The 26,740-nt window shown below is 47.0% G+C and overlaps 1 protein-coding gene and 1 pseudogene across 1 annotated transcript; both read right to left on the bottom strand.

The window, feature by feature from the left end:
- Nucleotides 1-1,228: 1,228 nt before the first annotated feature.
- LOC135901130 (kinesin-like protein KIF18A) lies at nt 1,229-5,560 on the bottom strand. The gene is made up of 2 exons (XM_065430801.1): nt 5,531-5,560; nt 1,229-3,232 (listed from the first exon to the last, which is right to left on the bottom strand). The coding sequence occupies exons 1-2, from the start codon at nt 5,558-5,560 to the stop codon at nt 1,763-1,765; spliced, it is 1,500 nt and encodes a 499-aa protein (XP_065286873.1). The 3' UTR covers nt 1,229-1,762.
- A 1,759-nt stretch (nt 5,561-7,319) lies between these two features.
- On the bottom strand, nt 7,320-9,711 carry LOC135901103 (beta,beta-carotene 15,15'-dioxygenase pseudogene; annotated as a pseudogene).
- Between the last annotated feature and the right edge of the window lie 17,029 nt (nt 9,712-26,740).

Below are 26,740 nucleotides of genomic sequence, written 5' to 3'. Positions count from 1 at the left end.
CGCGCGAGATCGAGCCCCATCTTCGGCTCGATCTAGTACTAGTACGCTCTACCCACAGCATATGGCGCGCGGTCACAATGTTATCGCACTTGGACTTTGTACTGAACATCATGGCGACGCGAACGATGACGTCGGAAATGTACCTGGAGTGTCCATATATATGCTATCGAAATAAAACTGGACAAGAACTTGCGTCGATCTTGTTGCCATGGCTGCGGGTACAATAGGGCCTTACGGGTAGCACACTCGACAAAGGAAAAAGAGCGACGCAGAGCACACACATACATGGTGCTAACTTTCAACGAGTTTATTTCTGGGATCGGAGCAAACATATACACCTCACTAGGTGCGTAACAGAACACGTGCTCTGAGCTCTGAGCTCTTATAGAATAAAGTCAGATTAGCCATAGAATAGCCAGATCTTTCTTTACGCCGCAAATTTGCTCGTCTTTGCCTATTTCACAAGCTTTATCACTCAAACCAGGTGCTCAAGAATCAACTTATCACCCCACCTTCCTACACTTCATCCCGTTCAGACCACAGATATAAAGTTGCCGTCCCATCCTCCCGAACGAACAAGTATCATGATTCTTTTTTACCCCGCACAAGTGTCGACCTTCCTGCTTCCATCGTTCAGATCACAGATGTAACTTCGTTCAAAACAGCAGTCTACCACGCTATCGCTTAACGTTTCCTGCATACCATTGTCTGCATATTACATTGCTTTGTATGTACCACTCCTTTCTGTAGTGCCTTAAGGCCTTGAAAGTATGTATAATAAATAAATAAATAAATAAATAAATAAATAAAGTAATGAAGCGTGTTTGCATCTTGCCCCAATCAAAACGCGTTTGTCGCGCTGTGAATAAAACCTCCGACCTAGCACGCAGCAGCAGCCCCCCTTTGTCACTGTCCCACCACAGCGGATCTTTTTCATTAGGGGTCACGATGTCTGTGTTAATGGTCCAAAAGTTTGTCAGCTACCCCTGCTAGATGGGTTAGCCCAAGATTCCGACTACACGAAGTTTCACTTTGCGTCATCGCATTCGCCAAATATTTGCCCTCAGTGATGGTTTATGACTGTTTCTTGCACAGCAGTGCACGTAACAACGCTTCCCTCGAGAAGCATTGCTGCTCTTTATGACTCGAACTTTCCCGTGGCACTTAAAATACACAATTAATCTGAGCGTAATTTGCTGAAGTGATAGACACGCACGAAGACGGGTGATTACAGTTTTCATAGACATATTATTTATAAATCAATTATCACGATTCAACGAAACTACCAAAAAGTTTTATCGAAGACATGTTCAGAGCCGCAGTGATGCTCTGCGAATAAGCCCCGAGCAGGTCGAAAATGCTGCTTTACACGCCTGTTGTTCAGCGCAGATCACTATGCAACACACAACGAGCTGGGCTCGAGCGCTCGAGATTCCGATACTGGGCCCATCTCCGTGATAGGCGACAGGATGGGAGTTGTGGACAGGACGTCTTTACACCTCAACGGACCACTGCCGCTACCGCTGCGGTCTTCCGAGCTTGCAGCAGGGCGACTTGACTACCAGATCGTCTTCGAACTCTCGCACCTCAACCTCCACTACATCAGTCCACCTTTCTACCTCCTGGAGCTTATGCTAAAGCCTTCCACTTTCTCATTTTACTCCTCTAAGAGCGCGCTCTCTGTGCATAGACATGCGCACGTTCACATTGAGCACATTCTTCTTGGCCCGCAGCTCGATCTTCATGGCCCGCTCAGCTTATACTACAGGGTGTTATACGTTCCCGTGGAGCTGAACTTCAGCGCCGTCGCTGTCCCAATCAAGAGGGTTTTGCTCGAGGTACCGAGCGAGTCCTTGAGGATGTGGGTCAGCTTGGAGTCCTGGTACGGCCCTTGCTGCGTCCAGTTCTTCGAGCAGGCGTCGATGCAGTTGCCGAGGGACAGGAGTGACAGGTTGAGCTTGGCACCCTCGCGGATCTGATCCTTTATGTTCCTACAGGCCGCAGCTGCGCCCTCCAAGCTGGCAACGTCACCAGAGCACATTGACGCGCGAATTTCTTTGCTCGGGCTCGTCACATACTCCGCCAATGCGACGTATCTCTGGCAGATGGCGTGCGACCATGCAGATTCAGCATTCACATCGGTGACATGATGCGTCCGGCTCTTGTTTCCTTTCAAGAGCAGCTGGGGGAGGGTGCCAGCGTCATTCACCTTGTTTTTGGTGAGGTTCAATAAGGCAATGGTCTTGGCCGGGTCAAGGTACAGCAGGTCTCGAACAACGTTGTTGTAGACTTCCAGATAGGCGACTGCTACGTCGCATGTCTGGCCCTCTGACTGGAGCTTGTCCGCGCGTTGGTACAACTCGCTGGCTATGAAGGAGACCACTCCGGGGCATTCCTTGGAGCCGAGCATTGGGAAAGTTTTGCTGGTGACGGTCGAAATGCGCGTGTATACAGAGCAATCGCACCCTTCAATGAGCATCGTCAGCATGTCCTTGGTGGTGCTCTCAAACGCACACACATTGTATTTTGTTTCATCAAAGAACTGACCAAAGAAGAAGCCTTGGCCTTCATTGGGTTTGACGAGAACCCCACATGTCCGCTGTTCTTGAAATTGGAAAGACTCCGCCTCACCCCTTGGGTCGAACACATGGCACCTGTCGTCCCCAACGCGGACGATGCTGGCGATCTCAGAGCCACGATCGCTCAGTAGGCGCACGCGCACTGCCACGTTCGACCGTGCCCATGGGGACGGCGGGTCTTTGTTCGATTGGCGACGTTTCAGGCCTGACGACTGCGCAGTCCCGTTAGAACGCCGGTTTGGCGGCACCATTGTAGATTCCTGCGTGGTAGCGTATCTCGATGTTGCGGGAGTCGGCCTGACCATGGACGCGGGCGTTATGACCACGCAGACGATGCTGGCGGTTTGAGAGTCACGATCGCTCGGCAGGCGCACATGCACTGCCTGTGTCCAGCATGGTGGTGGGTCCTTGTCCGAGCGGCGGCGTTTCGGGGCTGACGACTGCACCGTCTCCATATGAAGCGTTTCTTGAGGTTTGGCGGCGCCAGTGTAGATTCCTCTGTGGTAGAGTGCCTCAATGTTGAGGGATCCGGCCTGATCAAAGACGCGGGCGTGGTGATATAAGATGGCGATCGTCCAGTCGGGCACGGGCGCGTTCACTACCACGCGTGCTCGGCTAACTTCGTCCTCCTCATCACAGTTGGAGCAGTGGCACTACAGACGGGCATACCAAGCCCGCCGTGCCTTTCAGGGTGGCAACGACCACATCGTTTGCTACTGCGTCGGTCATGTTAGTGCACAGCGCACGGGTGACGCTCGGATATGAGGTTTTCAGAGCAAAGAAAAATATTTTGTGCATAGAAGAATGGCAGTAAACTGAACAGGTAAACGTTAGCAGGTAAGGAGTTCAATTGTTGGCAGTGCTACAATTTTACAAAATTGTGAAACAACAGAATTAAATTTTTCAGTGCATACATAAGGAATCCTCGTGCTCAGAGTCCACAGCCTACTTCCACCCCTTTTTCGATTTTACTACGTATTTGTAAGTGAACGCAAAGCAACGCGGTGAAGTACCCTGGTTACTCACTATTTAAATAAAGAATAATGGAACTAAACACCAGCATTTCCGCCACGAAATGAACATTCTTGTACCACTCTATATATCGCAAAGATGGCGGCGCATCCATCTTATGGAGATGAATGGCGAATTCAATGTTATTGGCTATTATATTATGATAGGCGTGAAATGGGAGATTAAATATATTTCATGCAATGATTTTTCTCAGCAGTGGTGATAAATTACGAGGGAAAATGCACGACGAGCGCAACAGTCAGCATGCCAGACGTAGAAACAGCATAGGAAATAGTTCCCGCGTTAGCCATAGCACAAACACAAGCGGACATAATCATCAGTGATTCCCCGACTGCGATACGAAACTTCGCCAGCGGTCGAATCTCCCCAGATCCACAATGACATCTCAAATTAGGAAATAACCACGACAAAAGTGTACATCTCATCTGGACACCCGCTCACACACTACCAGAAGGTAGCAATGAGGCGGCGCACTGCATGGCTCGAGGGCTTGCGGACCGAGCCTCGGTTAGCCCCGCCTCACCGACAACCGCTGAGTGGGAGTGGGAAGATCGAATCACCAGATTTTATAAAATTACACAGCACCGTCGCTTGCAGAGGCACATATTCCCACCACCGCACCTTAAATTCAGTCTGCCGAATGGCGGCAGTTACAAACCAGATCCTATCCTAGTCCAACCATCATGCACCTAATACACCGTGATTTACACATGACTGACAACTGCATACATTGCGACTCTAGAACCACCCTAAAGTATATCCTATGGCGATGTAGGGGTATAATACGCAATAACTGTGATGCAGCCTCAAACAGCGACAGCCTCCGCGCGATCGAAGTCTGCGTTGCTCAGCTCGGACTTGCAGCGCCAACCCAGTGCCATTCAGCGAGCCGAGGAAGTAGCCAAGGGCCAAGAACCCTTGGCTGAATCCTAGGCGGTGTCTATGCCCACCCCGTTAAATCACAGGGCACTCAATATATTAAGTTATTTGAATGAATTAATGATTATTCTGAAAAGCGGCACAAACCCAGTGAACCAAGTTGTGAAATAGGTTAGGCGCGGGCATACATACATACATACATACATACATACATACATACATACATACATACATACATACATACATACATACATACATACATACATACACACACATACATACATACATACATACATACATACATACATACATACATACATACATACATACATACATACATACATACATACATACATACATACATACATACATACTGTAAGAATTGGGGTCGGGCATGAAATAGATGGTAGCTGGCCCATGCCGTCGTCCAACTCATCCACGCTGAGGACGTTGTTGAAGGAGAGACTTGTTCTCATCGAGAACGAGCAATATGGGATTTATTTACAGAATCTGCATGAGAACGTTGCAGTTCATCAGTCAAGCATGACTGAAAGAGAATGGACACTCAGAAGCCGCGCAACGGCTGCTTACAAACACTCTGCCCTCCCTAGATCCCTAGGCGAGGGAAAACGGCCGTTCAACCGTCGACCAATTCGGAGCGTCCAAAGTGATTGTAGCCGACCCGCCTTTGAGGGGGACGGTTTACACACTCGCTTCAGCACAGGTTTCACTGACCACACCAAGGTGAGAGGGTTTTCGCAGACACGGGTCTTGCCCTGAGGAGGCGCCTCTTGGTCCCGAGTTGACCCCGCAGACAGTGGCCGCCGCGTTTGTCCATTGACTGACGACTTGTATGACCCGTGAGCCGGCGCCGCAAAACACCTCCTTCCAGGAGTTCACCCGCTCCAAACAAACCGTGACGGTGACGGCGATTCCTCTAATACTTGGTCCGCCGACTGCGTCTAGACATCCCAGTGCCGCTCGCTTGGGGATGCGGCGTATTGTCGTCCTTACAAAGCGAGTCGCCGCAGCAGACCTGCCGGCGCCAACGGGTTGTTGACGAGGCGCATCCTTGGTTTCACAAAGCGAGTTATCGCAGCGGGCCGGGCAGAGTTCGACGGTTGCTTCCGCGAAGATTACCAGCCCCGGCAGGTCGAACGTAACAGCTCCTCCATGGCCCGGAAAATCTCGACTGGCCAGTGCAGATGACCACTGGGCAGGAAGATATTGGCTGGTGGCAAGGGGGGATGCTTAGGCTTGCAGCGAGCAGTTGTGAAATGATGACACCGCCCCAAAACACAAGGACAGGCAACTGCAAAGCTAACCTCACAACACGACTCTGCGCCGAGATTACGTATCTTGGATCTCACTTTAGACCCGCTAGGCTTCAAAGAAAACACAAGTGCAGAAACAAAAAATGATGCATTCCGCTACGCCAATTTTTGAAGCAATTTCGTGCTGACAAATTGAGCAATCATCAGTTTACGATAGGTACCGAGGCACTGGAAGTGGTAAGGGAATACATCTACTTAGGACAGGTAGTGACTGCGGATCCGGATCATGAGACTGAAATAATCAGAAGAATAAGAATGGGCTGGGGGTGTGTTTGGCAGGCATTCTCAGATCATGAACAGCAGGTTGCCATTATCAGTCAGTCAGTCAGTCAGTTTTTATTTGCAGGAAAATCACATCATCCTGCGGGAGAAAATTGTATAACAGCTGTGTCTTACCAGTACTCACGTCCGGCGCAGAAACCTGGAGGCTTACGAAAAGGGTTCTACTTAAATTGAGGACGACGCAACGAGCTATAGAAAGAAGAATTTAAAAAAATTAAATTATGGGGTTTTACGTGCCAAAACCACTTTTTGATTATGAGGCACGCCGTAGTGGAGGACTCCGGAAATTTCGACCACCAGGGGTTCTTTAACGTGCACCTAAATCTAAGAACACGGGTGTTTTCGCCCCCATCGAAATGCGGCCGCCGTGACCGGGATTAGATCCCGCGACCTCGTGCTCAGCAGCCTAACACCATATCTACTGAGCAACCACGGCGGGTAGAAAGAAGAATGATAGAGCTGATTGGGTGAGAATGATAGAGCAGATTGGGTGAGGGAACAAACGTGAGTTAGTGACATCTTAGTTGGAATCAAGAAAAAGAAATGGGTATGGGCAGGACATGTAATGAGGAGGGAAGATAACCGATGGTCATTAAAGGTTGCGGACTGGATTCCAAGGAAAGGGAAGCGTAGCAGGGGGCGGCAGAAAGTTAAGTGGGCGGATAAGATTAAGACGTTTGCAGGGACAACGTGGCCACAATTAGTAGATGACCGGGGTAGTTGGAGAAGTATGGGAGAGGACTCTGCCCTGCAGTGGGCGTAACCAGGATGATGATGATGTTGACTCCTTTAACATTGTTCACGAAATTAACACGCTCAAATGTTTTCTTATGACTACCTACGACACTTCGTACCACTGTGTCTACTTGTGTCGTCTGTAAAAACATTAAAATTTAAATAAAATGCAAGCTCCGAGAATTTGCAGCTGAATATATTCCACTGAAACGAATTGATCTGTAAATAATAAATACAAAAGAATGTAAAACGCTCTTCAACAGGAAGTCTTGAATGCTCATTTGTGCGTCAACTGCGGTGGCAAATGCATCTGATTTACCAACACAGACACAGTACATTGTTCGTGCGCTTTTCCGACATGTCAGTTAAAAATGGCCGTTCTGACGGTATTCAATACCTTTAATCTGGCTTTCATAGCAGCTTGTCGAACCTGTGAGCAATGCATTCGCAAGTTCGCTTTTCGTAAAGACGTTGCAGAATGACTTTATTTCATTGGGTAGTCTTGTACAGTGCTAAAATAAGCCTAAACTATGTGTTTGAAAAATATACATTGTAATCATTTTTAAATTTTACGCAATTTTTAATAATCACCTGTTGCACATAGTATAATTCTGGTCGATGAGCTGGAATATTCGAAGTGGCGGACATTACTAGCATGAGAAATCGAAACACACATTGAACTAATTACCAAAATTATTAATACTTTCTTAATTATTTACTTTACGACCCATGTTGCAACTTACGAATTGCAGCCGTTGAGCTTGCAGGGCGTATCCACTTGAAATAATCTTCCAAGATGATACCAGTTTCGGTTTAATATTTCCTAAAGCGTAGTACGAGATACATGGGCGCTCCAGTTACTTTTGTGCTTCAGTGTAAAAAATGGCTTTTTATTAAAAAAGTAATTGGAACGGCAGTGCTTTTTTACGGGGAGTTTGATTGATAGCGCATATATCCAAACTGGCGTCATTCTGGAAATTCGTTCCAAGTGGATACGCCTTGAAAGCTTATCTGCTACAAATCGTAAATTGTGCCGTAATTCAGAAATTAATTAGTGATGTTTCGTGAATTAATTCAATAGATGTTTCGAATTATCGTGCGAGTAATGTCCGCCTCTCTGAATATTTCAGCTCAAGGATCATATTTATGTAATCTGCAAAAGGCTATATTTAAAAATTCCGTGAAACATAAAATTTATCCTGTATAGCAGTTTAATTCGCTTTTTAAGCCTGCATCTCAAGAAACCATCCGTGAAAATCCGCCGGAATTGAGGACGGGCAGTCAAACTCGGCAAGGGCCAGTTGTTCGAATGTTTTCGCGTCCAATACCACCAGAGCGAGCTTCTCGTTCTCCTCGTGCAAAAGGGAGCTCAGGACGACACCATCGTCTTCCTCAACAGAGCCTGGACGCGCTACAAAGACAGGTTCTGAGGGGAACCATCCTTGCCTTTCCCAGCGCAGCCAATCACCCGTAGTGACGTCAAGCTTGGAGACGAATGCCATGTGTTCTTTGCCTTCGACGTTGCTGAGGCTGTAGCAATACTTGTATGGTTTCCCATTGCGGCTTTGGTTGATTCTAGGAAGTTCCCCGCGCAGCTTGCCCATGGCTAGTTCCCGGGACTCGATGATCACACGCTCTCCCGGGTCTCGCTTCAGAGGCAGTGAAAAACGACGCATTTGTCCCATTTTGAACACGACGGGCTTTTCCACCGTGTAGTCGAGGGACCTGATGATGCTGTCGTCGGCGAAGCATATTAGGTCGACCACGATCTCGTCGCCCTGCTCGAAGGCGTTGATGTGGTGGAAAGTGAAAAATGCGGCGGACTCAAACACGGCGGGGTGAAGCTCCCCCGTTTTCTTGTTCATCACGTGAAAGCGGACGTTCTTCTGGGCATCGAAATTCAGGGAGTTCATGTGCGCCTTGTAGCCCAGGTACTTCGTCGCTAACATGGAAGGCAGGTGCATGGAAAGAGACTGCTCCAGCACGACCACCCACTTTTCGGTCATTCCAAAACTGTGGATGTATGGCACGGATATGCGAGATTGCAACGATATCGTGCCCACGGCTCTGACACGATCCACCGAGCTTTCGGATCCGCCGGGAGGAAAGTGCACAAGCACGAAGGAATGACGCGCACCTACGTGTGTACCGATATTGTACGTAGCGCCGTCGTCGGGGTCCAAATGTGGGTGGGCGGTGGCACTGTGCACAGCCACCATTTTACTCAAGGTTTTCTTCTCCATAGTCTCCAACGACGCAGGGTCTACTCGAGTCATGTGACATGTCTCCGTCATGGCGTACACCTCGTCGCCCACGGGCATCACGTTCACCAGAGCGTTGTCCGTGGTGTCCATGGAGAAATACGACGCCACCCGTTCGAATACGGTGGCACAAGGGTCAGGGTGCGCCGCGGTTCCAAACTCGGAGACGACGATTCTGTTGGCCCTCCGGTTGCGTACGTATGCTTCGGTTCGCAGGAAGCGGTTCTGGTAAACCACTCGGCCATTCTCTATGGTGAACTGCCTCAACAGTGCGGGACCGTCGAATACATGGTTGTAGTGGTCTGGGCCGATCGAAGACAATCCCGGACCGTTCCGTAAAAGCCTACCTCGAAGCCAAGTTGGCAGCTCACCGCGTAGCAGGCCCGTGACCGGCTGCGAAACTTCGGGCACGCACGAGCGCCTGTAAAACGTTCTCGCATCGATGCCTGGAGCGGTTGCTTCTTCTCTTGCGGCCATCGCTTGCTGTCGCTCGCTCCTAGTCGGAGAGAAACGCTCCCCGGCCTTTGCAGCAAAGCTACAGCGAGAATCGCGTTCGCGCCTCCAATGGCGCGCCAATCAGATTATGCGAGCGAGAGTGTTGTCAAGAGCTCAACGTCTTCCCCTCTCTAGTGGATCCGCTAAACAGGCTGCCCCGTGTAAGCTGAGTGATAGCGGGCAACGACAGCGACTTAAATAGAAACTCCTCCTCTCTCCCTTATCGACTCTGCTCTCGAACCTGTCTGGAGAGTGCCCCTGCCGCTTCTTCGTGCCCAGATCACTTTCTCGGTACAGGGGCCTTGGGCCTCGTGACACACCCCGCGGCTCGAGAGAAGACTTTTAGCGTGTCCGGTATTCGGGCAAGCGCGGGCGGTTTTCCGGTTTAACGGGGGCGTCAAGGTGAGCGGCCAGATTGGTGGCGCCAGCTGGTGGCGCAAAGCTCAACCACACAAACACAGAGCTAATTACTATATTCTGCTTAGCTGCTGGCGTAAATTTTCGACAGTGGCGTAATCGTGTTCACAATTACGCCGCTGCCAAAAATTTGCACGAGAGCAGGATATGGTGAGTTACTGCAGTTTTAGCTATGCGTTTGTCTGCTTGAGCTCTAGAACACCAGGCGGCTTCACCGCTCCGGCCCGCCTGCCCGCCCCGACCATCCGGTAATCAGCCCAAACCGCTCCCGTTTACCGGAATAGCGTACAAGCTAAAAGTCTCTAAAATGTGACTCTGCTTAGGCCCTATTGAGGAGGTTTCGAGCGCGAGTTGTATACGTTTCTCTAGCCCTAGACATGCCGGCATCGCGAAGTGGGGTTGAGTTTGTTTACGCTCCGACGCTAGCTGCCCGTGCTGTGAGGCATTGGCACGGACGCCCCATTTGGTGATCGCTGTGTCTGAAGATACGTCGGAAAGCCTTTCTCGCGCCTGCGGTGTTGGTACTGAGTCAGGCATGCCGGAATAAACCTCTCTTGCTTCTTACGGCGCTCTACCTTCACACAAGCATCACTTATTTTCCCCGCGGAGCAGTAAGGGCCGTAGTAGAGGCCCGGCTTGTTCTCCGGGTGCAGTATTCTCTCTTGGCAGGCTTTTCCTGTTTCGTTATGCCTCGTATAGTGTACGATAGGTCAGTAGACTTTGGTTAACTGAGGTTAACTGGGTTTATTAAGCATGGAGTACACAAGAATGGGTATGGGTACATGGAGGTACAGAGAGTAGAAAGTTTTGAGACGGGGCGGCCGACGAGCAGGAGAGGAGCGGGAGTGGCTGACGCAACTTGATATGTCGTCTGCTCAGAGTTCATAGAGGAGGAGGGCTGCCGCGACTGTTGGAGCGAAGGTTTCAGAAGAGGCGCGTGGCCAGTGTGTAACACTGCACGTGCAGGATGGTGGCGCCATCTCTTGACCCTTCTTGTAACATACTTCCTTTTTTTGCGATAACCCTTTACCGGACGACGAAATCCTCGAGCCTCTTGGATGTCTTGTGGTTCTTTGAGGTCTGACGGCAGGGCGGTTTGACTGATTTGTCGCTCTGGTATCCTCTTCTGGTTGCGCTGGGTTGCGCTGTAGTGTCGTGCTGTTCGTGTTGGCTTTTATCGGCAGTCGCGGAAGGCCTTGGTCTGGTAAATACTCGGTTCCTTCGCAGCACGCTTTCACCAAGTTGAACTTCATACGATCTTTCGTCAATTCTTCTAGTTGTTGTCCCTTTGACCCATGTCCCGCCTTTCACTGGTCGAACTGTGACACTTTGACCTTCGCTTAGGCTCGGCAAATCCTTGGCTTGTCTGTTGTAGTACAACGTTGCCTCTTGCCTTTTCGCCTTTCTTTTCTCGCTCACGCCGACTGCTTTGGGTTGCAGTAGCTCCGATGTTGTTGGCAAAGTTGTTCTCGTGCGGTGACTCATGAGTAATTGCGCTGGACTAGTCTTGAGTTATTACAGCGGAGTGTTTCTGTAATCAAGAAACGCCGTTTGGTGGATCTGAGTAGCTGTCTTCTGCTTTCTTGACCAGCATTTTTGCCGTCTTTACGGCTGATTCAGCCATTCCATTAGAACGCGGGTATCTTGGGCTTAACGTATTCGCAACTTTCACCGCCTATAGGTGGCGCTACTTGAAATTCAATATGGCGGTCGTTAAGGGGATCGTGTAGACGCCACCGGCTAGTGTACACGCTGGATCGGATCGCATAGTGTTTCCGACCGCAGCGTGGTATTGTCATGTCTTCATTTCAAAGACCACTGACTCTGGGATGTATTATGACCCACATCGGGGGTACAGAAACGCGTGTTCGGTGACTGGTTGAAGGTGAAGAAGTGTTGAACGTAGGACACATCGTTTGCTGCGGCTTGAAAGAATGCACAGACTCGTCGTACACCGTCCAAAGATTGTGCCTGCAAACATGACAAGTGCGGCAGAAATCGCTTGAGCTGTGGTTCGAATTTAGGAGCGACGAAACCATAAAGATGGGTTTATGTGCTATTTACTGGCTTTGTTTTTTGTTTTTTTCTTGCGAGTCCCTCGCCGAATAGCCTTCAGTGGCCGCACTTCAGGAAATTAAAACAGCTCATTGTATTTACTGCGGAGGCGTGAGCGGGCCCCAACGCTCCGTGAGAATGAATAGCTTGCTGCTGGTCCGTGTGGCATGGTGAACGTGTACTACATATTCGGTCATCCACTCTTAGTTTGAACACGCGATCACATGGCTGCGCTCTTCAGCCTGCAAGTGCGACCGACACTTGTGCATTTCCAGGCAGACTGGTTTATGCGTAAAGGGACCACGAGTTGCTGCTTCACGAAGTCTGCATTTTTGCTACGCTGTGAGCACGGCTACACGCTAAGAGGGGCCCCGTGTACTGCCGCGGCTTCGGTGTCGGAAACCTTGCCTCGCGTTGCCTGGCAAACTATGCTACCTTTATCCGCTAGTAAACAAAGGGTATTCGCTCGCATTCATTTGCTAAAGCATCGTCTATGCAGTCGTACAGCACATGGAAAACGTTTAATGATGCCACAAAACTGATTTCATCGCCGTAGGAGCATTACATTGATATGGTCATTCTCCGATGAACCGTAGAACTCGATTCGCGTGCCCACACCTCAACAGTGGTTCTTCCAGTACTTACTTGAAGTTTTTTTTTTTTTTGAGCTCAGATGCGAAAAGCCGCTAAGAAAATACTGCACGAAGGCAGCGCGAAAGGAAAAAAAAAGATAAGCAGTGACACGGGACGAAGAGCAATACATCACGTTTATTGACATAACATGAAGAGTGCCTGTCCTGCATTGGAGCAACAAATTTTTTATCTTACAGGGCCACTGCTCTTGCAAAGCAGGCAAGCAGCAGGCAATACAGCCTGAGAGCCGTACCTGATTGTGCAGCATATCCTCACCAACCAGCATGCACAAAAGTTTGAGGAACTTCTCTTTATGAAGTCGCATTCAGAGACTGGGACAAGTTAAGAATTTACAGAGCTGATATGAACCATTTGAGTGCTCAGCTAGCGAAATTTTATAAGGACATGGTTGCTGTGAGCTCAGCAGAAGCAGTTAGAATTTGTGCCGAGACTGCTGGGCAAAATAATACACAGTTGTAAAGAGAGCGAATGCTCAGAATACCAGGAAGCAAGTGCCACACATTGTAGATTTGTGCCATCAATAACAAACAGCTGGCAAAACAAAATTGAAAAACTGCTGACGCAGAACTTCTAAGGAAACGGCGCCACGAGATAGGGCAAGGCGTGCGAGAAGCCAGCTCTCGAAGAGTATGCACTTAACACATTGTTTTCGTGACAGGCTTCCCAATGCGCAATTTCACTGCCCACTCCTTTTTCATTCGTTCGTCGCAAGGAAACGAGTGAAGGCGTACCTCGCCTTTGACTGCACGGCGTGTGCACTGAGGCACACAGCCCATTTTGTTGCTCTTGTTTATCAAACACGTAACCCGTCAAAACAGTGTCACTGCGAAAGGCAACCTGTGCCTCAGCTGCGTAGATCACTGCAGAGCTCTGAAATACCGCTGTAAAAAGCGACCCCAATCAAATACAAAACAAAGGCTCCAGCGCACCGCACTAACTGAACACGGGCGACGCGGGTACGAAACGCGGGCATCCCCTCGTTGAGGCTTACGACGGCTGCCGCATGGCGTCGCTACCATCTGTGAAAGTTGCGAATTTCCAGCTTTTTAAAAAGTTGTCGAATTCCTCGCTGGTGAATTGTAGTCCGTTGTCGCTTATCAGAATTCTTGGTATTCCGTGTCTTGCAAAGTGAGACTTTAGTTTGAGTATTACTTGATTGAAGGTGATTGATTTCAGTTGGTCCACTTCCCAAAAGTTGCTGTAGTAATTACTGTGATCAAGAAGTTATTTCCGTTCAATTCGAAAATGTCGCATCCGACTGGCTCCCATCGAAAGCTTGGTTCTGGGTGAGGAGAGAGAGTTTCTCGTTGCTGGGAGTGTACGTGCTTTTGACACATTTCGTACCCTGCGATGAGGTCTTTTAATTCTGCATTCATTCCTGGTCAAAAGATACATTCACGAGCGCGTCTTAGACAGCTCTCAATCCCAAGATGTGATGAGTGAAGGGTTGCTTTGATCTGAACTCTCAGAGAAATTGGGACGATTAGACGTACTCCCTTGAAAATGAGGTTCTCTCAACTGTAAGCTCATCTCTGTATGTGAAGTACATACGCGTGTCTTGGGGTAGATGACGCTTTTCTTGTAGCCAACCTGACAAGATGATAGCGTTTAACCTTTGCAATGATTCATCTCTCTCAGTCGCAGACCGAATCTTTTCCAGGGTTTCTTTTCTCACAGGAATTTATTACAAGAGGTTGATGTTTTCAAGTTCTTGTTCATTGCTTTCGTTGGGAAGGAACGCAATTGACATTGTATCAGCCAAAAGTAATTCTTTGCCTGGTCTGTGCTCGATGACAATGCTGTATCTTTGCGTCTGAAGAATCACGCCTTGTTGTCGCCTTGGAACTTGATACAATCGTTTTTTCATGATCGCTTGTAGTGGCCTGGGATCGCTGATGATCTTTGTTTCTCTTCCGAATGTGTACTGGTGGAATTTGTTTAATGCGAAGACGATAGCCAACATTTTCTTTTCAATTTGTGCATAGCGGATTTCTGCCGGTATAAGTGATCTGCTGAACGAGATTGGCTGTCTGTCTTGAAGAGCTACTCCGAGTCCAAGATCGCTTGCATCACATTGAATTTCTAACTGCTTTCGTGAGTCGAAGTAGGCCAGAATTGGAGCTCTTGTCACAGCGTCCTTTGCCTGCTGAAATGCTTCTTCTTGCGGTTTTCCCCAGTGGCATGGTGTATCCTTGACAGTGAGTTTTCTCAATGGCTCTAATACACGCGAAATTTTCGGCACGAAACTAGAGAGATAGTTGATCATTCCGCAGAAGCGTTGTATTCCTCGGACGTCGACTGGCTTTGGCATTCGTTCAATTGTCTTGACTTTATTTGGATCAACTTTTAGTCCTTCTTTTGTCAGCACGTGTTCTAGGAAGACAGTTGATGAAGCTCTGAGCTAAGTTTTTCCTTTGTTGAGATGAATTCCAATTTGTCGGCATCTCTGGAGTAAATTCTCTAATTTCTTTTCAAAGAGCGTCGACAGCAACTTTTTTATTTTCGCCCACTCCATAGACAAGAATGTCGTCTGCAACGCAGAGAACTCCGCTAAGTCCTTCAAGTGCCACTTGAAGTCCTTTCTGGAATCTTTCGCTGCTTACCGCAAGTCCAAACGGCAGGCGGAGCCATCGATAACGACCGTATGGTGTTTGAAATGTGGTCATAAAGCTTCACTCATTATCGAGAGAACATTGCCAGTAGCCTTCTCGCAAGTCTAGTTTTGAGAAGATTTTTGCTTTGGCAAGATCAGGTAGCAGATCATCGAGGATCGGCAATGCGCGACGTTCTCGTTCGAGAGCCTCGTTCAGTGCTTGTGGGTCAATGCATATTCGCATTTCAGCATTTTTCTTGGTTGCCACAACCAATCTGCTCAGCCACTGCGTTGGCCCTGCTGCGCTTTTATAGAAACCTCTTTTTTCTAGGCTTGCCAAAGTTTGTTCTAATTGCGGTTTAATGCTGACAGGCACTCTGCAACTTGTTATAGCTTTCGCAGGCGTATATGACTTAGTAACCAAGTTTACATTTCCCGGGAGTGTTCCTAGAGTGTCTCCAAAAATATATGGGTATTTTTCCACTGTGTGAGGAGTGAAACTTTCTTCTGGAATTTCATCGAATCCAGCCACAAGGTTGTAGTCTTTGATTATCAGACCCATTTTCTCAGCTGTCGATCTTCCAATGAGAGGAGTGAAGTCGTCTTTAACCACTATGAATTCCACAGAATGTCTCTGGCCGTTTGTGGTTGTAACTTGTAGTTGCGCCTTGCCTGAACAGTGAACTTTGCTTCTATTCCACGTTCGCAGTGTAGTTGTGCACGGTTGTATTTTGTATTGCTTGACGTGTCTAGCCGGAGTGACGTCAACAGCTGAACCGCTGTCCACTTGAAGCTTCATTGTGATCCGTTCACACTCAGAAACGTGTGGACTGAGCTTAGTTTGCGTCTTTGAAGTGCCAGTATGTTTTCATCCTCGATATCTACTGCCAGGCCAGCAATTATCTGTCTATCTTCTATCTTGCTGCTTTTACAAACTGCCGCGAAGTGATTTCGTTTTTTGCACTTGCTGCATGTTTGTTTCCAAGCTGGGCAGATTTCTCTTTTGCGCTCGTGGCTATCACCGCAATACCTGCATTTTGGTACGTTAGATCTTTGTGGTTTTCCTTTTGCGTTTTTCGAGTTGGCATTGGTTCAATAAACGAATTTCTTCACTGCGTGCACGGTCTCGTTGCTTGAAGGAGTGCCCTCTTTAAATGCCTTCATTTGAATTTTCGTTGCTTCATGTGCTCGACACAGCTTTTGAACCTTCCCTAATGTCGTATCTTCTAACTTGAGAATGTCTGCATGGGCTTTTTGGTCATAGATATCACAGACGATCTGGTCGCGGATCATTTCTTTCTCTTTAGTTTCTGAATCCAAAATCGCGCGCTTTGACCTTAAAATCTGTTACGAAGCTGTCGAACTGCTCTTCCTCCTGTTGCATGTGAGTTCGGAAGACGTACCGCGAGTACGGCTCGTTGTGCTTCGGTAAGAAATGCGCGTCGAGGAGGCTGATGACATATGCATAGTTAAATTGTGGATTTCGTCTTTCCTCAGTCGGTCCCCCGAAGTCCAAAGCGTTGTAGATATCAAGCAGTGAAGAACCACCGACTGTGAAAAAAAGTACTACATGCCGGTCAGATGGCACTCTCGCTGTGTTAGTTGCTTTGAGTTTCAGCGTGAAGCTTTATTTGAAGGCTCGCCATTGTTGCGCAGCGTTTCGTCTGAAGTCGAATTTCGCAGGTGCAGGAATCTTCTCCACCGCTGATGCGCTGACGTTAGAACTAGTTCACTTCTGACACCATGTCTCGTTATGCCTCGTGCAGGAGACGGTAGAACACTGGACTTTTGTTAACGGAGGTTAACTGGGTTTGTTAAGCATGTAGTACACAGGAATGGGTGTAGGTACAAGGAGGTACAGTGAATAGAGAGTTTTGAGACGGGGCGGCCGACCAGCAGGAGAGGAGCGGGAGTGCCAGATGCAACTTGCTATGTCGTCTGCTCAGAGGTCATAGAGGAGGAGGGCTGCCGCGATGGTGGGAGCGGAGATTTCAGAAGTGGCGCCTGCCAGTGTGTAAGACTGCACGTGCAGGATGGTGGCGACATCTCTTGAGCCTTCTTGTAATATTTGCTATGCTGCTATCCGCGACTTTTCAGGGGCATTCTTGAGTGGTCACCTTCGAATGAAATAAACGCACAGCGCCTCAGCAATCGCAGTTGAATGCCAGCTGCCTGATGTCACGCTGTGAGCGCCCGCGTTAGGTTAGGTTAGCTTAGGTTTAGGTTACCTTGGTTAGGTAACGTTAGCGTAAAAGGCGCTAGGGAGGCGCGGCCTATTCTCACAGCGGTTACGCCGTGAGGATTATTGTTCTTTCGTCCCGGCCACGTTTGCTTAGGTTAACGTTAGGTTAGGTTAGCGTAACAGGCGTTAGGGCAGCGCGACGTATTCTCATAGCGGTTGCAGGGGCGTCGAGCGTCACCGCCGGCCTTTCAGAAACTTGCGTTCAAACGCAGTTGCTAAGGCGCTCTCTCTTCTAGATTTTCAATATATGCGGTCCGGCCTCTACTACGGTCCCTACTGCTCGCACGGAAACATCTGTGATGTTATTTGCAAGGCACATCGCCATAAGGCGCGAGAAAGCTATGGTCCGACGCGAATGACTTAGCGCGAACGCCGCAGGTGCGAGACAGTCTGTCCGACTCAGCGGTCGCGAAACGAGGCGTCAGTGTCCGCTGCTTCACCTATTTCACCGCGCCGGCAGCCAGTGTCCGAGCGTAAACAAACTCGACCCCACTCCGCAATGTCGGCACGCCTAGTTTAGAGGAGCCTACGAGCTTCACCCTCTCTGTTGAATAAAAGTTTTCACCACCAACACCACCACCTAGGGACAAACGCATACAACGCGCGCTCAAATCTCTCAAATGAACGTCTCGTCCCGCGACGCTGCTCTCAAATCATACGGTGAACAATGTCCGGATGTTTGGCGCGACCGCCCCGTAAACAACTTCGCCACACAGCCTTGACATTGTGCTGTTTACCTTTTTTATTTTCTGCTGTGCATTAACACATGAACGCGAATATGAACGGGCTAGCAAGTCATACATTGAAATAATAAACGCTAGGTTACCTATACAATTAATTTATATACCGTGTTTGCTACTTAAAAGAAGTAACTAAATCACCGTTGGTCACACTCAAAACTGTAGCATATTCGAAAGATGTGCGACGAAAGATGAAGCAGAAAAATATTCACTCTGTCCGCCGTATTTTGCGCCTGCTTGAGGAAAAGTATGAACCATTACGGAGCCGGCTAACCTTTATTTCCGCTGTAACTGTAGTCACTTTAACCTTCTTTTAACGCATCGGCGTGTTCACACATGCTTCCTGCGTAATAAAAATGCCGGGTGTAACAATACTAAGATTGCACAATCTTTTTTCTTGTTAACATTTTGCCAAAAGAAAGAGAGAAGCAAGAACAGGCACGGAGGTTAATTACAACCGCGTCTGGTATCTTGCGTTTGGGGAAAGGGATACAGGGGGAAAAATTATACAAAGTACTGGTAGAAGAAAAGTACCTGTCTTGAAGTACAAAAATTAAGCACTCGTATTAAGAAGACACGCATGCACACACATTGAACTATTGGGGTGTATATCTATAAGGTTACTTTAAAATGTGACTTCTCGATATCGGAATCTCGATAAACGGAATCGCCGCTTATATTGGAAAGCCTCATGGTTGGTTTGTTTTGCCTAAAGGAAATGCACACAAAAAATAGTTCGTTAAGCGAAATCACTTTTTTTTCAACTCGGGGCAAACGCCAGTAAAACCAATAATTAACATGAAACTGAGCGGCAAATCTCAACGGCGTCGCGATACGCGCCACTGTTTGCGCCGTTCCTGCCTTTCCATTTCAAGTTTTCTTGGCAGTTCTCCACGTTATTGCCACGGCGGCTTTCGTTAATACCATGTTTACGTGGTTAATGCGGCTGCAGGGACTGTAGTGTTGCTTTACCATGGTCATGGCTGGCGGTGTTTTCTTTCTGTTGGTTGGTAATGTCGATGAGCTGCGAGTTTGCATAGTGTTTCCGATGGTGGCACAGAGCACAGTGCCTGACGCTGGAGATGAAGGTCCGTGTTACCGATGACCTTGAGAGTGGTTGCTTCACTGAAACCGCTATTTTGTTTTCGACATGACTGTTTCTTTATTTATATTTTGTGCTGTTAGCTTTAGACATCGGCTGCGTACAAGCAGAAACTTTGCAAGAAGAAGCTTGTACTCAAAACTGCTGCATCTATTATCACTGTCGACAATAGAGCATCTGACGAATTTCAAAAGAGAATATGTGTCCCCATGAGCTCAATTTCTTGACAAATGGAACTCTTGATAAACGTAACTTAGTTTCATAGTCCCTTGAAGTTCCGTTTACAGAGAGTCCACTGTATGTTGGAGCATCTACCGCGTGATAACAAGGTACTCACTTGTTCTGCTGCAAAAGATATTCCGACGACGAAGAAAAGCCCATAAGAACGGAAGGACTGCCAACATTTGGAGACGGTTTTATTTCCAATAGACTAACTTGGACGGTGCAATATGAAGTCATAAGGTCCAATCAATTTGCCCTTGTTGGGAATGAAATACTGAAGATATTCGTCGCAGGGCTGCTGTTAAGATCAAGGTTGCCAGTTGTATTAACAGCCGAGCTGGTTGCATTTAGATGATGCAATAACGCTCGCATATTTGGTTCAGATACGCTAAAAATAATCCGGAGCGCCCTTCCCGAGCGCGCCTCTCATAGCTCCAGCGTCCCTTGAGGACGTTAAAATAAATAAATAAATAAATAAATAAATAAATAAATAAATAAATAAATAAATAAATAAATAAATAAATAAATAAATAAGATTCTTCAAATGGCCGCCTGTCAAAATACTGCTAGGACGCTTATCTTTCTGCTTAACTGCGTCGCCAAATCTGGTTTGTCGGTCACACATTACCCTTGCTGCATTGTTAAATCTTTACCGCAATAACTTCCACAGCAAAACTTCACTGTAAAAACCTAACCAGAACGACCCTTTAGTTGAACCTAGTCTTAACTGAAGCGTTTGTCATAGGCTTTCATCACGAACCAAAGCTCTGTACAACCGATACTCTGAATCAAAAGAACCAAAATTGTGAATGTGTAGACCATTTGAACGATTTGTGACAATTTAAGAAACAGACGGGGGGGCCCTCCTGCCCCCTCCTCGAAATTAAGCGTCATAGCCTCCTCCCCCCCCCCCCCCCGCCCCTCCGCGCGCCCACGTCACCGCTACTCACACACATCCCTAAAGCGCCGCCAGATCAATCTTGAGACTTGACAACTATTCAGCGGTTCACATTTTGCTGCCTTTTTCACTCCTTTTGGACGGCGGTAGTTACCGGCATCTCTTGGGGTGTGAAGGCCAGTTTTCTCATCGTTTCAGTGCCCGCGCGATTAACTCGTGATGCGTTCAGTTATCACCATCTATTGCCACGGTCACGCGCATCGCTGTTGCTTCGTTAGTTCAAGCTTCTTTGCTTAGACTGATCCAGGGACCAGGAAAGGGATTCGATTCATAGTCAGCTGGTCTGTATGCTCGTGGAATGGGTTGCGGCCGGAAAAAAACGTCATTTTCCTTTAACTTTTCCTTTGGCTTCATTATTTCCTACCCGCCGTGGTTGCTCAGTGGCTATGGTGTTGGGCTGCTGAGCACGAGGTCGCGGGATCGAATCCCGGCCACGGCGGCCGCATTTCGATGGGGGCGAAATGCGAAAACACCCGTGTGCTTAGATTTAGGTGCACGTTAAAGAACCCCAGGTGGTCAGAATTTCCGGAGTCCTCCACTACGGCGTGCCTCATAATCAGAAAGTGGTTTTGGCACGTAAAACCCCAAATATTATTATTATTATTTCCTCTAGTGACGGCTCGCTGCGACGCTGGCAGATCCTCGAAACCATATACCCGCGATACGGGTTAGATAAGGTGGAAAACAGTGTCCATCATGCAAACCCATAAGCAATATTACTGCCACCCATTACCTCGTCTGGCTTTTCACTAATTGTACACTGTAAACGGAAATAACTCCGAGGTGGGAGTATAACGCTTGTCCTCTAGCGACCCCCCGGTTCGGAGTTTATTATGCTCCGTATGATCGGAGTATAATTTTTACTCCGTGCGAGCGGAATTTTCGCGTGGAATTATGGGAATTGTTTTTTCTATCTTTTTTCCTTTGCAATGGACGGAGTTTTTTCGAGGTGCAACGGGAGTATAAAAAGAGGCATCACGTGAGTTTGCGCGAACATCTTTACATACAGAGGCTGCTGTCAAATTTCGAAATATGCACACGAGACCGCGTCAAATTCGACGAAACAAGTCAATGAAAGCACATATATCATGACATACACAGATATTTCAGAAACACCCAATGCAGAAACTTGAAAGACATCCCACGTACACGCGATACCCAAGAAGCAACGGTGCCAGTATATATAGCCACGATACTGTGTGCCTCTAAACCGCCTAGGAAGCAGCTGTGCTTCTTTCACAATTACGACTCCCATGCTCGTTCATACGAGATGTGCCTCTCTGATATTAACAGAATACCTTAATCAACACAAAACTGTTAATTCAGAATAGTGAGAGAAAAAAGTTAATGGCGTAAATTTTCACAATTAGCATGCCATTCTGAGTGCTGGAGCGACTTCGCACACTGCCGGCGTTCGCGGCCAAAAAGTAGTGCGTTAGTTACAGTAAGCAAGAAAAATGTAAGTGCGTTTGCTTCACAGCAAAATTAAATTTTTGCGATATAGTGGTAGCGTAGCAACAAATTATTACGTGTGAGCATGACCCGCAGCAGCCGACGTAACACCAAAAAATGCGCAGTCATACATATTATACACCGCACTACTTGCTCCGCGTCCAAGCAATACCTCTCGGTTGTGAAAAGGAGCTACATAGCTGATCTGTCGAGTGAATGCTTAAACTCGGAGCGAGCAGGCATGCGTCTAAATCAGTGTCTCGGATTGAACGTAATGGTAATGCAATATCGGAAGCAATGACGTGACCAAAACCTATATGCGCGATAACAATTCGATGCACATCGCTCAATAAGAAGCTTTATTTACAGTACGCTTACTTATGTCCTACCGTTTTTCTTCGGGTGAAAATATCCGTTCGCAGATACATAAAAACAGTTGCTTGCACTCCGATCTTTCTCACTGGCAACACAGCACCGCAACGAACTTGGGGTACGCCATACATGTGCGACTAGCACGGACGTCGTCGCTCGAACAGTGGCTGCTGTTGCCATTGCTACGCGGTCCTTTCAAACATTACACCAGACGTTGTCAGCATGTACCCAAAAGGACATAACAGTCGCATTTCACGTACTGAACAACACAAGCCAGGGTCACGCACTACGAAAACACAGTCAGAACCTGAGCCGACATCACGAGCCAGTGAGCAGCTTCGAGGTATACCTAAGCCTTTTTCCGCACTTGAAAGCGTTGCTCTTGCATTCATCGTTGTCAGCAAAGTGATCAGAGCAAACGTACTTGAAGCTCAGAAACAGCGAGCTTCAGGCATGCCTATAACACTTTCTGGAAGGAAATACGGGAAACAAATTGACGAAACGCTCTCACGGAACGACACTTCACAAATGTAAACAAACCGTCAGCCATGAGCACTGCCGACTCCGCCGAATGCGCCCGGTCGCTGGCGAGGCGCACAGCCTCATGGGAAGCGCCACGTGACCAAGCTCTTTCGGCGGAGGGGAGTTTTTAAAACTCCCTGTCGGAGTTTCACGGGAGAACAAGATTTTTAAGCGGAGTAAAATCGCGTCATGTCGCCCTAATACTCCCGCAGCCAGCCAGCGGAGTGAAACGAGAGAATGGCGCTGTTTTGCTCCCATACATCGGAGTAAATACTTGAGGAGGGGAGGTTTTAGGGTACATCACCTGTTAAAAACTCCCAGGTGGGTTTATTTTCGTTTACAGTGTACAGCCCTTTTCGTGCAAAATTGGCAACTGGAAACAAGAGTCGCAAGGAGTTGAGAAATTAAACGATCTGCTATAAGGGAGAGAGCCAAGGTAACACCCAAACAGGTAGGACAAACGAAAACTAACAAATTTAACCATAGTTTGCGAAAATATTTATGGATGAACATATCTTTATTTAAGAAAGGAAGTAGAGAAAACGCGGCCGGAAGTGCAGAACAATTCCGTATGTCTTGAATGGCGCTTCTACAGTTATCATTCGAGCCGCCTGACGTGGCCACTTCTCTGCTGTGGTTATGTGGGTGTTTTTCTAACCTTCCACGGCAGGCGCAGCACGTCTAGAACCGCAGCGTCCTACGCTCTACGGAGTTGTACGGGACTGGCGCAACTTCCCCAATAACAATACGAGTTGGTTTTGGCCCTTAGCTTGGTAGATCAGTAAACGAGGAATCCAAAAGAGCTGAGATTTATTTATTTATTTATTTTATTTATTTATACAATACTGCAGGCCTCATTGAGGCCCAGGCAGGAGGGGCATACAAAATACAGAATAATTGCATTTGCAGACGTAAGAACAAAAGGACCAAATTAGTGTGCGCAATAGCAATGGAGTCCACCAGCTGCGAGAACCAAATGGGTAAAAAGAACACTCGGTCTTGAAACCAAACAATTCCCAAAACAAAAGTGAAGAGTAAATGTACAAATGAACCATCAGTACAATTTTAAGCAATGAGAAGGAATGTAACACAAAGATCAATTTCAGTTATTACTATGAAATCAGTAGTTCAAACGGTCAATGGAATCAGTACTGTTTAGTAGCGACTGAGGTAAATTATTCCAATCGGTTATAGTGCGTGGGAAAAAAGAATATTTAAAAATGTTAGTTCTGGCATTATAGGGAGTTAGAGAGTCAGCATGACGATGACGTGTTCGGCGTGCTGTCATTGGCGTTACATAAGGCTCAGGAGTGAGGGCGAGGAGATTATTTTTAAGAAGAAAAAGAAATTTCAGCCGTTGTATTTTTCTTCGTATTTCCAATGTCTGAATGCCATGTTGTCTCATTATTGCTGTCGGGGAATCAGTCATACGGTATTTCGAAAAAATAAATCTGATTGCTTTACGCTGTACTCTTTCTAGTGCATCAATGTTCGTTTTCGTGTAAGGGTCCCACACTATGCAGGCATACTCCAGTTTTGGCCTTATTATTGATGTGTAGGCTAAAAGTTTAGTTTCAGCGGGAGCTTGTTTTAGTTTATGACGTAGAAGACAGAGTTTACGAAAGGCTGAGTCACATACGTTAGAAATATGAATGTTCCAGTGCAGGTTATGAGTTATTGTGACGCCAAGATATTTGTATTCCCTAACCTCGGTTAATGGTTCAGATCCGAGAGCGTGAGGAAAAGATAGGCTATTTATTTTTTTAGTTATCTTCATGTAAACTGTTTTGTTAGCATTTACCTCCATGTTCCAACGATTGCACCAAGAAAGAAGGTTTTGAAGATTATTGTTCAGGGTTATCTGATAATCGCAACCGGTTACCTCACTGAACAGAACACAATCGTCAGCGAACAGTTTTATTTGAACTGGTGCTGTGACAACGCTGGCAATGTCATTAATATAAATTAAGAATAATAAAGGCCCTAAAACACTACCCTGAGGGACGCCTGAGGTAACTGGAAGTTCATGGGAATGGTAAGTATCGATACTAACAAACTGTTTTCGGTTAGTGAGGTATGCTGAAACCCAATTAACAATGAAACAAGGAATGTTAATTAATCGAAGTTTTTCAATTAACTTGGAGTGTGAAACAAGGTCAAATGCTTTCCTGAAATCTAAAAATATTACATCTACCTGGCTGGATTTGTCTAGAATATTCGCAAAATAATGAATAACCGATGTTAATTGGGTGACAGTAGAAAAACCTTTTCGAAAACCATGTTGCTCAGGTGAGAGTACACTGTTATCACTTAAGAATTTAGTAATGTAGTTAGCTATGATGTGTTCTAGCATCTTACAGCATGATGACGTTAGCGATATTGGGCGATAGTTACTTATCAGCGTTAGGTCCCCTTTTTTCGGTACAGGTACTACGCGTGCAGTTAGCCAGTCAATAGGAAGAGTTGCTGTGGATAATGAAGCACGAAAAATGATCACAAGAAACTTGGACACCATTTCTGCGTATCGGCGCAGAAAAACATTCGATATATTGTCAGGACCAGGGGTTGATTTGGTTTTTAAGTTAAGAAGCATAGAAACTACGCCAGGTACAGATACAAGGTCCGAGTTTGCAACGGACAAAGAAAAAATGGGAATCGATGTATCACTTGTATTTGCGAAGACACTATGGAAGTATGTGTTGAAATGCTCTGCAATACTTTGCTTTTCGACGATAAGAACGCCGCCATCCACTATTTGTTCAATTGGTTTGTTTTTTTTTACTCAAATATGTCCAAAATTTTTGTGGCGCGGTACGAATAAAATTGGGCAGAGTGTGGTTAAAATATCGCCGTTTAGCATGCCCAATAGACGAGCTTAATTTAGCTCTTGCGGTTTGAATTTGCGTTATGGGGGCGTTCTTTCGTCTCCAGCGTTTAATCTTTCTTTTCAAGTGAATGACTTCCCGCGTAACCCAAGGGTTAACTTTCGCTGTTTTCTTTGTCTTGTTTGGTACAAAATTTTGAACACAATATGTGCAAAATTCTTTAAACCTTTCCCAAAGTTCTATAACATTGTTTCCTTTAAAGTTGCTGAGTTGCTAAGTTGCTGTTCCGCAAATATATGTTTCTCTAGAATTCTTGCAGAGCTAACTCAAAAAACACTACTAGAAATCTTTATTTTACACTTTCACTTGTTTACTTGTTCTTGCCAGTGTTCTTCCCGCGCTTCTTTCCTGCGCGAGTCCATTTGATGTGGTTCTTTGTTTGCCAAATAAAGGAGAGGTGTATCTCACAGGCGTATCTGTGAGATACACCTTACTTCATTTCTCTTTTGCGAGTTCACGCGTCTTTATGGCGAATAGTAGGCATTTTTCACATTTGTACTAGTAAAGGTACCCCCCCTCATTCGCATAAAAATGTTACCTTGGGTTGTCCCCCCTGAAAAAAATCCTGGGTACGTGCCTGGCTGCAGGCGAATAACGCTAATTAACACTCTTGCAGCAAGTGTCTCTTAGGTTCCGTGACTTAAAACTGTATGCAGGCGCCCACGGAGGTGTACGACGGCGGCGACTGTATGACCGCGGCGAACGGAATAAATCCAAAAATGGGCGCTGAACGCAAAGAACAAAACATACAAGGTATTTCTTTACCATACAGAAGCCTTGTCTCTAAGTATGATTAAATCCGACCAGACGAGCTTCGTCAACCACCACCCTCTCGTTTCCCTTCTTTACTTCAAACTAAATTAAATAAAACATTGCGGTTTAGTACCTGCTCTTCCAGCTTCGAATTCCATTAAGGAGCGTTTGCCTCT

This window comes from Dermacentor albipictus, chromosome 1 (assembly GCF_038994185.2).
Source record: "Dermacentor albipictus isolate Rhodes 1998 colony chromosome 1, USDA_Dalb.pri_finalv2, whole genome shotgun sequence".
NCBI lineage: Eukaryota > Metazoa > Arthropoda > Arachnida > Ixodida > Ixodidae > Dermacentor > Dermacentor albipictus.
Note: the sequence above shows the minus strand (reverse complement) of the source record. Positions and strands in the feature narration are given on the sequence as shown.